General features: G+C 45.3%; 2 protein-coding genes across 2 annotated transcripts; both read left to right on the forward strand.

Moving 5' to 3' along the window:
- The first annotated feature begins 1,848 nt into the window (after positions 1–1,848).
- Positions 1,849–7,572, forward strand: LOC119708729 (matrix Gla protein). Its single transcript, XM_038155478.1, has 5 exons — positions 1,849–1,915; positions 4,539–4,689; positions 5,468–5,503; positions 6,236–6,311; positions 7,193–7,572. The coding sequence occupies exons 2-5, from the start codon at positions 4,629–4,631 to the stop codon at positions 7,332–7,334; spliced, it is 315 nt and encodes a 104-aa protein (XP_038011406.1). The 5' UTR covers positions 1,849–1,915; positions 4,539–4,628; the 3' UTR covers positions 7,335–7,572.
- A 3,137-nt stretch (positions 7,573–10,709) lies between these two features.
- Positions 10,710–15,867, forward strand: LOC119708820 (osteocalcin-like). Its single transcript, XM_038155695.1, has 4 exons — positions 10,710–10,866; positions 11,332–11,367; positions 13,237–13,306; positions 14,584–15,867. Exons 1-4 carry the CDS (start codon positions 10,800–10,802, stop codon positions 14,711–14,713), a joined length of 303 nt encoding a protein of 100 aa, XP_038011623.1. The 5' UTR covers positions 10,710–10,799; the 3' UTR covers positions 14,714–15,867.
- The last annotated feature ends 805 nt before the right edge of the window (positions 15,868–16,672 follow it).

The following is a 16,672-nucleotide window of genomic DNA, read 5'->3' on the forward strand; positions in this document are numbered from 1 at the left end:
TTAAAGACAGAGGCTGGAAATGAGACTATTCCTAATCATGAGAGCTGTGGACAGTGACACAGCCCCTGTGGGGTATTGGAAACAAAACCTGACTGCTAGTCCATCATCCTGCTGGAAAAGCCTTGAGGTCAATGCAGGGATGGAGAGGCTTATCAACTCCCACAGGCTATGGTGAAAAGGTCTGTCATTTGGGGTGTGAGTGCAAATCATATTTTAGTCCTCATCTATGGCACTTCCCACCAGAATTATTCCATGAAGGGGGTGACCTGGGCCATGCAGAGGAATCCTGCTGAGATCTCCCTGGTAACTTATCCAGTGGCACCAACAGATGCCCACGTTGGCTGGCATGTTCTCAGTAGACATCTCAGAATCAGTGTTCTGTCCTTGCTTTTATGTTTCTTGCTCCCCAATTACTTCTAGTTTATGAGCTTTTAATTTACAGCAGGATTCTTACTGCTAATCCCGATGACAGACCTTGCCCTTGCCCTACTGCATATTATTCTGTTCCTGTTAATGAAGATTTAAAGGTCATCCTTTTCATCCTGTAGGAGCTCTCAGACTTCCTTTTCACTGCTGTTGCCCTCTTGCTTTGTGTTATTGACAAAATTCCTCAACAAGCATTCATTTGTAATGCCCGTCATTAAGAGAAGTAAAGAAAATCTAGTCCCAAGAGAAATTAAATTTTCAATTTCTCATAATTTCTCCTTTCCACTGCTTAAGCTTTTGCCCCATTTTTCTGGTTCCCTACTATCTTGCTGTTTTGGTTTTAATGCCCATTTTCTTCTACTTAATTAAGAGTTTCCCAGATAGCACTGGGGCCAGTGATTTACCAGTATCTAGGCAGATGAGGTGATCAGACCTTCTGAGTCTTGATTTCTTTCAGGGTTCAGCATGTCATAGGGTTAAAACTTAGATGACCTTGAAGGGTGGTAGACAAGGACAAGAAATGCCCTCCTGTTTGCACTATTTTTTAAGGGTGGTTCCTGATCATGCGCCCTTTGCCTTGAGGACAGTTCAAGATTGCTGTTCTCAGGCTCTGAGGACCAACAGCTTCCTCCACAAGGACACAAGTAACGTGGTACCTCATTGCCACAGTGAAGTCTGAACCTTCCCCAAACTCACAGAGCACTGTTAGGAGCTAAAGATTAAACCCTTGGACAGGAGCTGCTCAGTGTTCTCTGTCCAAACAGTGGTGGTTCTTTGTCTCCATGGATATGCTATCATTCTGCTTTTGGGCCAGAAGCCCAAAGCCCAGTCCAGCAGTCACATGTCCTGGGCTGCCCAGCACTGCTGGGAGTCCCATGTGAGCAGAGGGTGCACCTCAGGGGTTTGGGGTTCTGTGTAGCTGGGTCACTTTTGGGGGTTTCGGAGCTGACACCTTTGCCATGTAAGTTTTCACTCTGATACTAGCCTGCCTTTAAGAGGGGGGATCAGTTGTAAAAGCAGCATGAAATGTGATGGGAGAAGGCTCCTGGCCTGCTGTTCCCTGTGGAAGAACAGGTGCCCTGGCTAACACTGTAGCTTGAGATAGAGCACAGCCAGAAAAGGAGGGGGTGAAAGGCGAGGGGGTTCTTGCAACAAAGAAGGAGACTGCAGCTTGTAGTCGTATCTCTGTCCACTCACAGCTCCCAGGCACAGAAAGGCAACCTGGATGTGGCTGTGTCCCCACTAGCCGCTGGTGTGTGCTCTGGCTCTCTCCCTTTTGGCTCAGTTCTTTGATGTTGCTGGCTTCCTGGCTGTGGGCAGAAGGTGGCTCTGATGGTAGCCTGGGGGTGGATCAAGGGTGGGAGAGGGGAGGAGTCACTGATCGATGCTAATGAATAAAAGGTCCCTCTTCTTCGGTCCAAGGTCCAAGACGCCAGGAGAGCTGCCCCCTGAGACAAGAGCTGCAGACTGGCAGGGAAGCAACAGCTTAGTGAGTATTCAGGGACTGCCTTGCTTTTCCTGGACAGCTGCTTATTATCATTGCCTGGTGCTTCACCGCTGTAAAATGTTAGGAGTGTTTGCTACAGCATGTGTAGTGTTGTGATTTTCCACTCCAGCAGCAGACACATCAGGGCTGCTTTTCTGATCCCTCCTTTATTTGTGAGTCTGCAGAGATTTCCCTGGCATGTGCAGATTTGTCTTAGCTACTTTCTGTATTTCTAACCAGTGGATGCTGAAAAAAAACAGAGGGATTGGGCTCACTGGGCTGCATGGTATGTTACCCCCACTGCCCACTGCTGTTGAGTAGGGGACGTGTGCTGGGAAAGTATAGAGTGCAGGGGGAGCAGAAAGGAGTACTTTTGCAAGAGGAAGAATTCCCCGAAGGAGATTTGTTGGAATAGGGCTGTGTAGCTGGCATGTTCATTCATCCCTTGAAAAACGTATTGCTTCTGTGGTAACAAATGAAACATTTGGGTTAAAGTGGTGTTTGTGGCTGTGCTCCTGTGGTTGATGGCAGGGTATGCTCCCAGGCATTCTGGGATTAGAGTCCTCTGAAATGGGAGCAGAGTCTCCTAGGGAGCAGAAAGCCCTGCCCCGAGTGAAGACAAATAAAGAGGGTTTGGCTAGAAAGCGTGTTGGAGTTTCCCACTGGGCAGCTTCACTTTCATTCCAAAGTACACCCAGCATCTTCCTCTCTGTGCCCCACTGCTTTCCCGCTGGGGTCTGTCCTCCAGCCTCTCCCTCGTGTTTTCCTTTCTTAGCAGCTACTGTACAAGACATTTAGGAAACCTATAAAATCCACATTCAACAACAAGTCCAAAACTTGTTCTAAGAAATGAAAAGGATCCCAGAGCAGAGAATTTCCTTAAAGAGACTGGAGTGGCAGGGCACAGAGCAGCAGCAGCGAAGTCTCAGTACGCGTTCGACCTTGTGTCTATAGGAAACTTATGGCTTTTTCCCAAGTTTTCCTCCTCATTTCAGGCTAAGCTCTGAACAGGCAAGAAGTGGATGTGTATGGGGGGACCTTTTTGGTGCAGGACTGAGCTGCTCTTCACATGGGGTGGGATAATGGAGATGAGGAGCAATTCTCTCTCTTTGGTCTGAAGTTGAAGTCCCTGGTCAGTTTTTCTTCCTGAGACAGGAGGCTTCAGGTAAGGGTCACGAGTTTGACATTGAAAGTGTAAATTGCAAAGCCCAGGGAAATATTTTTCCAGTGAATTTCACTCTTCATTGATTAAGTGCTAGGCTCTGGCTAAATGTCCCTGTAGTTCTTGGTTGTGTTACCTTCAGTGCGGCTTCATGGATTGGCCTTTGAAGGTAACAGCAGTGACAACAGCACAGCATTTTGGGGAAAATGGTCTGCAGCCAGGGTGCATTCACTTTGCATCCTGTCAGTGAGAAATCCTGATACCTGCATATACACATAGACAAAACAGGCAGTAGTCACAGCTTGGATGAGACATAAGAATGGTTCCTGTGGCTTAGGTTCATCCCCAGGCAGTGTCTGGGGTTCCAGCCCCATCACTGCCACTGGGAGGGCTGGCAGGCAGTGGGTGCCCACCTCCCCTCCCTGCCTTGCTTCTAGCAAACTCTTTCCTTCTCACCCAGCAGGGATAGCCATCTCTGTAACTCCTTTTCTCTTTCACTGCTTTCTACTGTTCCAAGAGCTGGAGAGTGGAACACCTCATGTTTTGTCCATCTCTGCTGCCCGTGATATCGGATCCAGTCAAACTCTTCTAGGTGTTAAAAGGCAAAGTAATTCTCCCTGAGACCGCTGGCCTTGAAGATTCATCCCAGATGAAAAGCCTTATGTTGGCATGTGACTTCAGTGCCCATGAGGCAAGGACTGCTGGTGCTAGACCAGAGAGGGAAATGTTTGCCTCTGACTCCACCAAGATGTTGTCCTTTGGGCTGCAAGAGGAGTCTGGGGTCTGCACCACAGTGAGAGCCCTCAAAGACAGAGTTCTGGGTGCTGCTGTCATCTCAATGCAAAAACCATGATCCTGCCAGACAAGGGATTCTTTCAGGTTGCTTCTTGTCACTCTTAAAGCAATAAAGTAGGAGATGAAAAGGGGCAGCAGGTTGTATTCCTCCTCTGATAGCTGGCAGGGTGACATTGCAGCAGAGGGCAGCTGGAGAGAGGGGGACTGAGTGGGACAGGAATGTTTGAAGCCTCATGCTCCATGTGTCCCTCAGCAAAGCTGACAGAAGAGTTGGGCTCGTTGGATCCAGACAGAATATGGCAAGGGCAAAGAGAGCAGATCAGAGGAAAAATCAGAAAAACAAACATTTATATTTGGGATCAACACACACTTCTGCCTTTGGGTCCCTGGCAGCCTGTGAAATTCCTTCCACTTGCCTAGGCCAGCTTTTCTGAGTGTGGAGTGCTAGTGACATGTTTGCCTCTGGATCATGTCCCCCAGCCCTGAGCTATGAGAGGAAGGGGGCATGCCCCTTCCTTCCCAAAACCTAATCCAGTCTGCTAATAGAGGATGTTTTGTAATAGCTCCAAGAAGAGTGTGTACCAGCTAGCTGTCACCTTGCCTAGGCTCTTTCATGGGCTCCCTCCTAGCTCTGTTTTCATAATAAACATTCCACTGCTAATTTTGCAGTCAGCCCAGGATCTCCAGCTACCCTCAGCGAGAAGACAGCAAAACACAGTGAGAAAGACAGAGTGACAGATTGGTCCCTGCACTGGCACAATGCGCACGCTCGTCGTCCTTACGCTCCTGGCTGTCTTGGTGGTGGCTGCCACTTCCTATGGTAGGTGACCTTCATTACTGGGTAGAATGAAAACTCCAAACCTGCAGACATTTATGGGTCTGTTCAGATGTTTGTAATTGAACTTTGTGTCTTTGCCCTTAACTTGATCTCTTGCCTGCTTTCCTGCCCTTGTGAAGGGCAGGATCCTCCTAGCCCTGCTCCAGAGCTGTTACCTCCAGTCATTAGAATTCACAGTCCAGGATGATTCAACCCCTTCCAGCTCACCTCACAGACTGCTCCTCTTTTTGTTCCTTTTTTGTCTGAACTGTGATAAGTGTGTTAATTCTTAATTATTCCTTGCTAATTGGAAGGTTTCCCTTTTTCCTTTTGTAATATCATCCTCTTTTCCTGGTGAGGCACACAGTTCCATATTGGTGGAATTAAGATGCTGCTTCATGCAAGAGTCAAATGCATTTCACTATGCTAATCCCTTCTCTAAGAACACATGCAAGCTTTGAAGGCAAGTTGGTATCCTGTCACTGTAGTGTAAGGAGCAGAAGGTGAGGAACTATGCTGGACAATCAGGCTGGATGACCAAGCGTGAGTCTGGAAGCACTGACTAAATCACCAGGTAGCTCTGTATTAAACTCCTGAGCACTTTAAACTCCTCATATAAATTCTAGGTCACACCACTGATCCCTTTCTCTTCCTTTTAAACACATGCCTTAAAACCTGGTTTCTCTGATTTCTGTGTGTGTTCTATTGACCTGCAGTATACAAAATACTGAATCCCATCAATACAGTGCCATAATACATGTTTCATTCTTTCTTTCCACAGAGTCCCATGAGAGCATGGAGTCCCATGAGTATCTCAGTAAGAGACTGCTTTACTATTTTATTGAATTTGAAGAGTGCTATAGACATGTCCAAGATAATTTACTCATACTCCTACTAGGGATAAAATAGGTAGAACAACTCAGCCCAGGGAAATTGAATTTACTAAGTAATGGAGTTTCAGAATGAAAAGGGAGAGAGTTAAAAGAAGACTTCACGTGTTTTGGCACAAGCTCATACCTCTATTTTGCATAGAATATAATGAGAATTGGAAAACTTTGTTTCTCAAAAAAGTCAGAAGGGACTTTGAGGCCCCTCAGTCCAAAACTGCCGCACAAACTTCTCAATAACTGTCTAACCTTGGAGGCAGAGAGATTTACTCAGGCCCTTCCTGTGCACAATTTCACAAATCTTGTAGTTCTTCTGAGAGTGCTCAGATGTCCCATGATCTGGGTATCTTGGTGCCTACCTCTTCTGGGCCAAGCTCCACTCAATCAGAGGGGCTGTGGCAGCAAAATCACAGTAACATTCCCCTGGGTGATTTGAATAAGAGCAGAACAAGAGCAGCATGGGCACTTCTGTACAGGCTGCTCTGGCCACTGAGAGAGCCTATACATGAACCAGCCAGGGGACAGGAGGGAATATTAAAAGGTCCTGGATTTAATTGTACACGGGAGGGCAGACAAGGAAGCTGTTATAAAGGAGGAAGACAGCTTTTGTTGAAATCTGGCAGTGAAAAAGTGCCAGTCTGAATAACCCCTTGCCTTTTCAGATCCCTTCCTCAACAGGAGAAGGGCCAGTGACTTCATTCAGGCTGACACCAGACTCAGAGGCATCACTCAGGAGAGGTATGTCATGGCCTCAGGACGCTGAGCTTGGGAGTGGGAAGAGATTCCTTCTTGCCAAGACAGGCTGTTACCAGGGGTGGCAGCCATGGTGACTGGTGAGAAGCCTCAGTCCCTCTTTAAATGTGAGGTACCATTTAAGTCCCCAAACCCAGGAAAAGCAAGAATTCAGATAACAGAGAGCGGGTCCTTTGATTTGGAGACATGTCACATGTTGAGAAGACTGATAAATTTTTCTGTAGGAAGCACCAACAGAAGGAGAGAGAATGAATGTGGAATGGTCCGAAAGAAAGCTCCGTTTGAGATCTTTTTCTAGTCCTCAGATCTCATGCAGAACTTGCATGACCTTTTCTAAATCAAAGGGCCATCTGAGGGCCTCCTTGCCTCATTTATAAAATACAGATATAACCAATTTCATGCCTTATTCAAGGCTTGTGAAAATAAAGACTGAAGCACAGAAATCATCTCATAGCGAGGCAGAAAGCAAACCTCCTCAGTACCAGGTGACCCCTTTGCAGAATATTTCAGGTCTCTTTTCTATGTATATGTTTGGGAAAGAGCAGAAGAGCTGAAGAGAGCAGGCTGGGGAAGGCTGCAAAGGGAGGACCCTTCCTCAACTTGAGGCAGGAGCCGTTCTGCTCTTCCCACCACTTCACTTAGCCCCTATATAAAAGGTTGCCTGAGGAGGCAAAACATTCCTGCTGTAGTCATGTCACTCCCTGGGTGTGGTAAACACAGAAGCTGGCATGCTAAGAACTCTGTAGCTGGATGATGGACTCTGATGGTGGATCCTTAATCCAAGTGGGGATTTTCAGGACAGGAAAGGGCTGTAGAGAGACATTTAAGATGACAGCACTTACCCCTCTTCTCTCCTACCTTTACAGGGTCAGGGAGCGCAGTAAGGCACACTATGAGCATCAGAGGGAGCTCTGCGAGGACTACTACCCTTGTGAAATGTACGCTTTTCGCCATGGCTACCCGGCTGCTTACAAGCACTATTTTGGGGGGAGGAGGAGGACTAAGTAAAGGATGACCCGTCCCCACCCTGGGGCCTGGAGTCCAGGGTATCCTCCCCAAAATTGCAATGGCTCTGAAACATACTCAGTTGCTTGTATCCCTGTATGTTATCCTGCCTGCTGCTTCTCTCCCAATGTAGCCATGGATTCCTACACTGTGTTAATTAGCGCTGAGCTGATGTAGCAGAGATCGCAGAGAGTTCAGGATGTGGGTGTTTACTACAAAATAAACTGCTGGTTTGATACTATCTTCTCATGACTCACAGTATTTTGGAAGGGGGGTATGCAATTTTCCATGAAGGAACTGAATTTGTGTATCATACGTGTATCATACACTCTGTTGCAGATTATGGGGAAAAACGTCATTACCTTGCAAGCATATGGCTTTGGAAGAACCTAGAATGTTCTTGTTCCAGGTTCTACAAACAGCTTCTTTCAGAGGTCACTGGACAGTTTCAGCTCCCAGTCTTAATCTAAAAACAATGAGGAGTTCAGAATGCAGATACACTTTTTGAAAATCAAGTATTTCCTCAGCCGGGGAAACAAAATCCAGAAGGCGCCTATTTTATCTTAAAGTTAGGGTGAGAGTTGGCGACAGAAAAATCCTGTAAATTGCGTCTTGTTTATCCAGCTACCATCAGGTCCTGATGTTAGGTGCTCTTTCAGAAAGGAGTGTGTGGTCCAGACTTGTATTTCCTTTTCCTATTTTCCTTATTCCCTTTCAAAACCCTTCCACTTGAAACTACTCTGGTAGCACTTGAAAGCTGCAGAAATCAAAGCTGGAGAGGGGCTCCTGGTGGTAAATAAATAGAAAAAAAAGAAATCCAACGTTTGGGGTCAGGCCCAACTTTGTTCACATAGAACAATTTCATTTTACTGTTCACAAATCGTTTGAAATCAAGATGTGGCTTGACCCTGTGCCAAGTTACTGGGCCCCTCCTGGACCTGAGGAGTGAGTATAGCTGCATTCTGCTCACCATCACCAGGGTCTGTCTGCAGGCCAAAAGGCACCAGTGCTGACATGTCCAAGAATTCCATGAGCTTGACAGCAGCCACAGCAGATGGGACACACCTTGGTGTGATTTGTGTAGGAGACATAACATCCATCTCAGCTCAACACAGATGGTTTCAGCATTCACATCTCCAGGCTTACACAGGCACCTGCAAATTATAGAAGCTGGAAAGATTCATGGCATGTAATCAAAGTCTGTGATGTATAAAGTTTCCCATTGTTGACTAATCTGTGAAATTAATTCTGGAGCCAAATATACCTGGCCCATTAGAAACATGCATCTCCTTCCAAAACATGCTTCAAGGTTTGCCAGCTTTGAAACTGAACTTAGGAAAGAAATGTGATTTATTTATTGAAAACACTTCTGATAAGAAACTCTACCCTGACAGTTGCTAAAGTTTTGTCCAGAGGAAAAAGTGATAGCGAAACAATTTTAAGGAAAAAGCCTGTACAGATCAGGTATAGTTACACACATTTGTTCCCTATGTTCTTAAGTAGGTGAATCTTGTGATTGCCAACCGAAGCAAACTCACATATGCTAAAATCAACAAGTCTGCAGTGTCTGGGTTTGACTTGACACTGTGACATCACCACAACAGAAGGCACAAGGTCCACTGCTGTCTGGGTCTGTGTCCAGAAATATCCAGTGATTCCAATCCCCAGTAACCAGTATAAATAATGAACAACACCAGAGATTTCTGTGGGATTTCATTAGCATAGGCAACAACCAAGCAGATTTAAGAGACTACAAGCTGGTTAGAAAGCTTGGCAAAAGATGGGAGGATAAATAAAGCTGTTTGGATTACTAGAATTGTGCATTTATATATTTATATTATTTCAAGTATTCATCTGGAAGCATAACTTTCCTAGAATACCTATTATTTTTAGATGTTTATTTATTTTTAACTGTTGCTCTTTTGCTGGAATAATATATATACAAGACCTGGACGTCATTGGTATATATATCCAGCTTTCCTGGACTGTAGAAAAGTTAACAGGGACAAAAGTTGGGGTTTATTTTAATCCTGAAAATTCTATAAGCTAAAAGACAATGTTTCTAAGAATTGGAAAAATCCCTAATGACTCTGATTTTCCTTGGGAGCTTCCTAAACTTTACTTCCATAACCCTGCACATGGATCTGAAGAGAACTGGATATGAAGTGGAGGAAGATTATATCTCTGCTTCCAGAAAGAATGAGCACACTTGATTAAAAAAAAACCACAAAACAACTACCAAAACTTGGTCACTTGGTCTGTTCAGCCAGGAGGAGACCTCATTGCAGTGTACAACATCCTCCTAAGGGGCAGTGGAGGGGCAGCACCAATCTCTGCTCTCTGGTGATCAGTGATAGGACCCAAGGGAACAGCTGGAACTGTGTCAGGGGAGGTTTAGGTTGGATATCAGGAAAAGGTTTTTCACCCAGAGGGTGTTTGGGCACTGGAACAGGTTCCTCAGGGAAGTGGTCACAGCACCAGCCCGACACAGCTCAACAAGAGTTTGAACAATGTTCTGAGGCACAGGGTGTGAGTCTTGAGGCGTCCTGTGCAGGGCCAGGAGGTGGACTTGATGATCCTTGTAGGTCCCTTCCAACTCAGCTTATTCCATGATTCTGTGGTTCCTATGCTGCTTGTGGGACGTGGCTTTGGTAACTTGGGTAGTGGGTTTGGGGAGTGTGAGGTTATTGACACATAGCCCATGCAAAGCTCTTGCCATACCAAGTAACTTTGGCCACTTGGGTCCTGAAGAATAAAACACTTTTGGAGTCTAAATGTCTATTTGACTTTTAGCCAAGAGAAGCCAAGATAAAACTTCTAAATTATTAAGATTTCCAAGAGAAAAATAGAAAGATCTTCCCTCAAACTAACTTCTGAAATTCCTAAAAGTATAAAACTCTCATCTCTCCAAAGTGATTCGGTGAAACTGTGAAACTGTCTGAAAAACTACTGTGTTTGCCCTATGCAAACTGATTTACAGGTTTCTTTACCCTCAGGGTAATGAGTCAAAGTGGGGTGGAGGAAAAGGTCACCACTGTGTTCAGTCTCATTTGAGAAACCCCACATGAGAGAGCCCCATCGTGTGAAAAGAATTGCTTTACTTGAATGTGGGCTGGTCTCTCCCCTGGCTTTCCAGCATGACAGAATGACTTTCAAGTTCGTATGAAAAATGATTTTTTTAAAACCCAGTTGTTTTTCATCAACAGCCCCATTCAAAACCTGAGATAAAATCTTCTGGAAATGCCCCGAGTCATGAGATGGATGCCAAAATGACTGCCAGGACCCAGGATCTCCCAGCCCAAAGGATGGGCTTTGTTTTGGAGCACAGATACAGGAACGCAAGCCAGATCCCTGATCTCTCCAAGAAATCACAGGATATAAACTGCTGCCCAAAAGCAAGCCCCGGAGAACTTCAATAACCTCCAGGAAAGCTCTGAGGTTAGGGAGACTAGCACAGCCAAAGAAGACATGAGGAGTCTGCTGGCACTGCTGATCCTGACTCTGGCCCTGGCAGCACTCTGCTGTTGTGAGAAAGGTAAGGGGACATCTTCCCAGGAAGGTCTCAGAGCTGCTGAACCCTGCTGCTTGCTGTCAGCCTCCCTCAGCCTGGGAGAGACACAGAGCTCTGGGGGGGAGGAGATGCACCACCAGTCATTGCACAGCTTCAGGTCTCCGTTGGAGAGTCATGGATGAGAGAGGGCTTGGGAACAGAGACCCCCATCTCTTGGTGGGCATTTTCTTCCAGTGGGCAACACCCACTCACCCCCACCTCAGTTGTATATTGAATTGCGGTAGAGCATTTGAACATTTTAATATGTTTAAGATTTCAACTGGTTTATCATTAGTCTCTGTCTAAATGATGGGTGTTAATAAAACCATTTTGGGAGAAACAGACCATCTATGTAAGTGGGGGGAGCTGGATCAGTCAGTGGTGGGATTCAGTTACAGAAGAGGACGACTCACAAGCAGACTCCTTTCTGTCTGTCTGTCTGCCTTTCAGATCCCAAAGAACCCTCAGGATCTCTCGGTGCTGACAGTGAGTATATCATTCTGCCTGATGCTCAGCTCCATTCTCCTGCCTCTGCCTTCTTTCTTCCCTTTGATAGGTTCAAGGGCTGATCAAGAACCATGCTGAGTCCCTTCCAACCCTTCCCTTTTTGCTCCCTAACTCTGCAGTCCCTGAGGGAGCATGTGCAGCAAACAGAGCCCCTCCCATGAGAGCAGGTGACAAGAGGGCAGACAGTGTCCCTGCAGCAGCAAGGCCAGCACTGCTCACAGAGTGCTGCTGCCCCAGGCTCCACAACCCCTGGGCAGTGCCCTGGCAAGGCGTGAGGGGTGCACGTTGTTAGCAGCTGGCTGCATCTGCCTCCTGTGAAACAGGGTTGTGTTGGCAGAGTCTCCCTGCTCTGACCTGGCTTCAGAGACCCGCCCAGAGTGGCTGCTCATCCCCAGGCTGCTCCCACATCAATGGGTCGTGACATCCCTGCCAAATCCTGCAACAAGGAAACACCGAAAGAGGGGGGCTTCCTTGGCTGCTCCTCAGGGCTGCTGTCCCTCCTGTCAGGCCAGCTGGGATGCTGGGATTTGCACACCTTGGGTTGTTCACAACTTTTGCAGCAAGCTGATCCTGGCAGAAATTTGTACGGAAAATCCTTTTTGTTCTCTTGCGTCTCTCCTTTCTTGCACTTTAAAGGATAACATTACTGCTGAGAGGCATGAAAGCTGGTATTTTTCCAGTGAGCCAATACAAACACAGATTGGGAAAGAGAAAAAAAGGTGTAAGGACTATTCAGGGAAAGGTGGTAGTTTCTGACAATTCATTAACTGGCAGTTTCTGTGTACTGAGTATTTTGATCCAGACCAAACCTCAATTTGCTAGAGATGGATACCTTTCACCTCCAAAGAGAAACACAGCCAAACACTCCATGATGATGAGGGAAGGGACAAACCTCACCATCTCCCCACAGGCAGAGGTCTGAGAATCTTTTTTTTTCCCCAGAGACAGCAACAATTTGGCAGTTTCCATGCTGAAAGGTGTGTTGGTGTGCTGCTGCCTGTGGTGCTGCTGTGCCAGCACCTGTGCGCACCTCTGCTCTTGCGGGACCATCCCATGGAGCGAGGCTGGGCTGTGCTGAGCCCTGGCTCGGGCTGGGAAGTGGCTGTGCCTGGTGTTTGTGGGGTCCTTCACAGCACCATGGTGTGCACAAGGACAAATCAAGGCAGCAAAGAAGAAATTTGCAGACATGACATGTTAGTGGAGAGCAACTAACAGGGGCAAATGCTCTCACGGCTGAAACATCTCTTATGTTCTCCATGTCCTGAATGCTGGGATCTTTGCACATCTTGGGTGTATTTCTCACTAGGTGATGCTTACTGTCACTATTTTATACTCTTCACCTTTCACAGAACTCTGTACATGTGAGCACTGGTATTTCTGTGTGCTGCCTGTTGCTCACGGCTCATTGGAGGTGCATTAAGGTCTTCTGGTTGGTATCCCACATCATTCTCAGTCAGAGTCCTGACACAGAAAGGAAGCCAAGACTCTAAAATTAGGAGATGGATTAAGAGATTCTAAAATTAAGAGATGGAGAGAGGGTGCCATTCTCCTAATTTTCTTCTCATTCATATTTTATGCCTTCTGCACATTTGCTGCAGACTCAGATTATACTGTGTGATAAGGAAATGGAGTTTGTGAGAGAAAAAGCCTTTTCTTCATGGAGATGTGAAGGCTGCAGTGAGGAGGTAGCTTTGAGTGGACAGTGGGACGGGGAGAGATGAACGGACCATTAGGATGGTTTGTGGCAGTCATTTGCTTGTGAAGAAAATAGATTCTGCTTTTCAGAGGTTGGACTGGTCTGTGTGTTTCAGTGCTGCATCTCTAACCTGCTGTGTTCTCTCTTGGCAGGCATCAAGATTAAAAAAGAAGTTGCCAATGCCTTTGTGAAGAGGAAGAAGAGAGCCAGCCCTTACGAATGGTAACAGCTCAGGAGCTGGGCTGAGAGCTGGACTCTGGACCTGTTCTGAAGAGGGGGTGGGAGGGCCATAGGGCATGACAAGACATTATTTTCTTATACAGCAATTTTATTACCTTTGTGTGTTGAAGGAAAAAGCTGTAGGAGACATTCAGTAATGGAAAAAATGGTTCTTTTTTCATTAAAACCCATTTGAAGGCTCATAGCTGGACTCTAGTACTCCTCCCAGGGAGAAAGACAGCACTACTGTGCTAGCCATGGAGACAGAGGGATACAAGTTAGAAGCTGCTTCAACCTACAGGGTCATCAGAATCAGTTTTTAGGATAATGAGAATCATAGAGCCTTGGTCATTGCCTCTGGTTTCCCACAAAGAAACAGCTTTTCCCACAACAGCTTTTTTTGCAGGAATAAGGCTAGATCAGATTGGCTGTTCTTTCTGAAGCTGTAGAAGATATATTTACTTGTGCAGAAAGTAGACACAAAGATTTGGAGAAATCCCAGCTATTTGAGAAATTTCAGGTAATGCAAGGAAGTTCTTCATACATTTCCTGGAAGAGGTTGTTAAGCTACTCTTTCCAATACAGAAATAAAGTAAAAATTCATGAGGTACTGGTGGGATTTCTGTGGTGGTGTGTACAGTCTTCAGAAAAGATTAACCAAACATAGAAGAGGAATTGAGAATGACATCCAAAGTGTTCAGCTGAGACTGTACACTTTAGGTGTACCGTAAAAAAAATTTGGGCTTTCTTAGCCTGGCAAAAAAAAAAAAAAAAAAAAGAAAAAAAAAGAAAGAAAAACTACATGGGGATAATGCCACTGTCTACAACAGAAGTGAGGATTGTTAGAGAGAAGTGTTTAGGCTAAAGGAAAATAATGGCTAGTGGGCAAAAATAAAGGTAAGCAAGAAATAATAAAATAAATATATAATTAAATAAATAACAAAAGAAAAAAAATTCCTGTGTAGGTGGGGAATGAGATTGAAGAAAAAAAAAAAAAAAAGCCAAATCCTTACAACTTCTGTGGTATCCTTTCCTGATAAAACCTCAAGAGCAATTGATTTAAGTAGGGTTCAATCCCATATTTCCCAGCATTGGTCAAGTAGCCTAACCCTATGTAAGCAGATGTTTAACTCAGCATGAGCAGTCCTCTGTTGGGTCACCCTGGAGGATTGCAAGGAGCATTGCTTCAGAGAATCACTTCTTTCCTGTCCGTGTCAGGTGTATGAACTGTCCCCAGTGCATTGGCTGAAAGTGCAGAATGCTGTGTCTGTCTCCTGCAGGTACTTGGAGTATTATAAAAGCCCAATGGAGCAGATGCACGAGCGCTGTGAAAACTACCCCCCCTGTGACTATCTCTCCGACCAAGTAGGGTTTGCCTTGGCCTACAACCGCTTCTTTGGCAGATACTGAGGATGGGAAGGCCTCTCCGCTTGTTTGGCTTAGAACACTCCAAACCCCACAGGAGAAAGAAGCTGTGGTTGGGAAGGAGAGAAGGAAAGCATCTGGACTGGCATCTTCTTCTGTTGTCTCCCAACCAGCTGGAACACCAAGAAAGGGATTATCCCACTTGTTGAACTTCCATTAACTTTCTTCCTTTCATCAATAAAGTCTCTCTTCAGGCATCTTTTGTGGTATTTTGGGCTTCACCAGAAAACTCTGTCTTATTTCCTTCCACCTGAATACCCAGCACACAATATTTGGAAAATAGGGATTAGTTTCAAGAAAACCACTGCATGCCTTAGAAACATCACTAGATCTCTTATCCTCTTCTGCAAAATACAGGAGGATTATGGAAGAAGAATGTCACAGTGTGTGTGAATGTGATGGATCTGATCCTGGGATGCTCGCTGTGAAGAAGGAAGAACACCTGCCTCCCGTTCCAATTAGTAGGAAAGTTCAGTATTTTCTTGTAGTATAATCACATTGAATATGCATCACAGTAGGATCATTTGTAAAGACAGAAGTGTGCAAATACTCTTCCATAGATAGCAATCAGCTTCTGGTACAGTCTTCTGATTACTCTGCCATAAAATTTGCTGTATAGCAACAATAAATGAATCCCAAAAGGTGTGTTTAAGGAGTGCCTTTAGATAAGCCCTTGCATTTGTGTGCTGCTTTTCGTGACTGTAAAAAAAGACCTTGAATTCTCTTGGTTTTTCTGTTTTTCTGGTTTTAGTTTTGGTTTTTTTGTTTTTTTTTTCCCAACCAGCCTCTACTCAAACTAAAAATACCCAGCAGAACAGCAACAACAACAAAAAAACCCAAAACCTCTTCTCCTCTTCTGCTTTTGCATTTATGCTTGAAACCAGAAGTACCTAAACAGCTAAAAAAAATTAAAAAAAAAAGAAGAAAAGAAAGATATAAACATTATGAAATTAAAAACAATAACCTTCCTATTATACTCTGTCAGCTACCCTTTCCTGAGAAGTAGACAGCAGATCACACCTCCAAGGACAGGGACTGCAGATGCTCAGGAAACTGGCAGAGACCAAATCTCTGGTTACATGTAAGCTGGTGCAACCATCCTCAGCTGCTCACTGCAATAAATACTGCTATGTAAAGCAGGTTGGTGTGCTGCTTCTTTCTGTTCCTCTGTACAACCTGTACCTGAGATAAAAGAGATGCCTGGAAGACACAGCCTGCTTTTGTGAACCCTGAGGAGCAGGAACCCAGTGCATGAGGCTTCCTTCTCCCCTCCCATGCCCCAGAATGAATCAGAAATGATGACATTGAAATTTAGGTCATAGGTTCAGCACGCTGTGACACTGAGGGAGAGGAGGGCCAGGCTTTGCCTGACTCACCATGGACCCAGATCAGCATTTCTCTGAAAAGCCTTGTCCTGAAGTGAGGACACAGGAGAAGTCTGCAGAGGTGGCTGCCAGTGTGAGCCTTGCTTGGCAAGCTGCTGTGGCTTGCTCTGCTGATGCTGATCTTGGCCAAGGAGGAGACACTTAATAAATATCTCTGCGTGTCTTGGTCAAACGCCTGTGACTGGTTCCTCTATTGATATAAACTAATGGGGCTTCAGTGCTCACAGTAAAACTCTCCTCTGAATGCCATCTAGTAAAAATTAACAGAGTGCTTCATTGAAAATAGTGACATTTTTGCTTGGAAAAATACTGGAGAGATTAGCAGAATCCTAATATTCAGTGTAATAATACAATAGAGGTGTTTTTGTTGTTGTGTGGTTTTGTTAGCACAAAATGTTTCCTGTCTCTATTTGCATCTTTCTGTTAGTTTTATATCTTTTCTCTCCCTTTCAGTAAATATTGTTTTCAGGCAAAAAGAGTTACACCCGGAGGCCTCCATTATGTCATCTGCTCTGTGTCATCAGATCTCTTCATGGGCTGAAGTCATTATGACCTTTGG

Source organism: Motacilla alba, chromosome 1A (genome assembly GCF_015832195.1).
Source record: "Motacilla alba alba isolate MOTALB_02 chromosome 1A, Motacilla_alba_V1.0_pri, whole genome shotgun sequence".
In the NCBI taxonomy this organism is placed as follows: domain Eukaryota; kingdom Metazoa; phylum Chordata; class Aves; order Passeriformes; family Motacillidae; genus Motacilla; species Motacilla alba.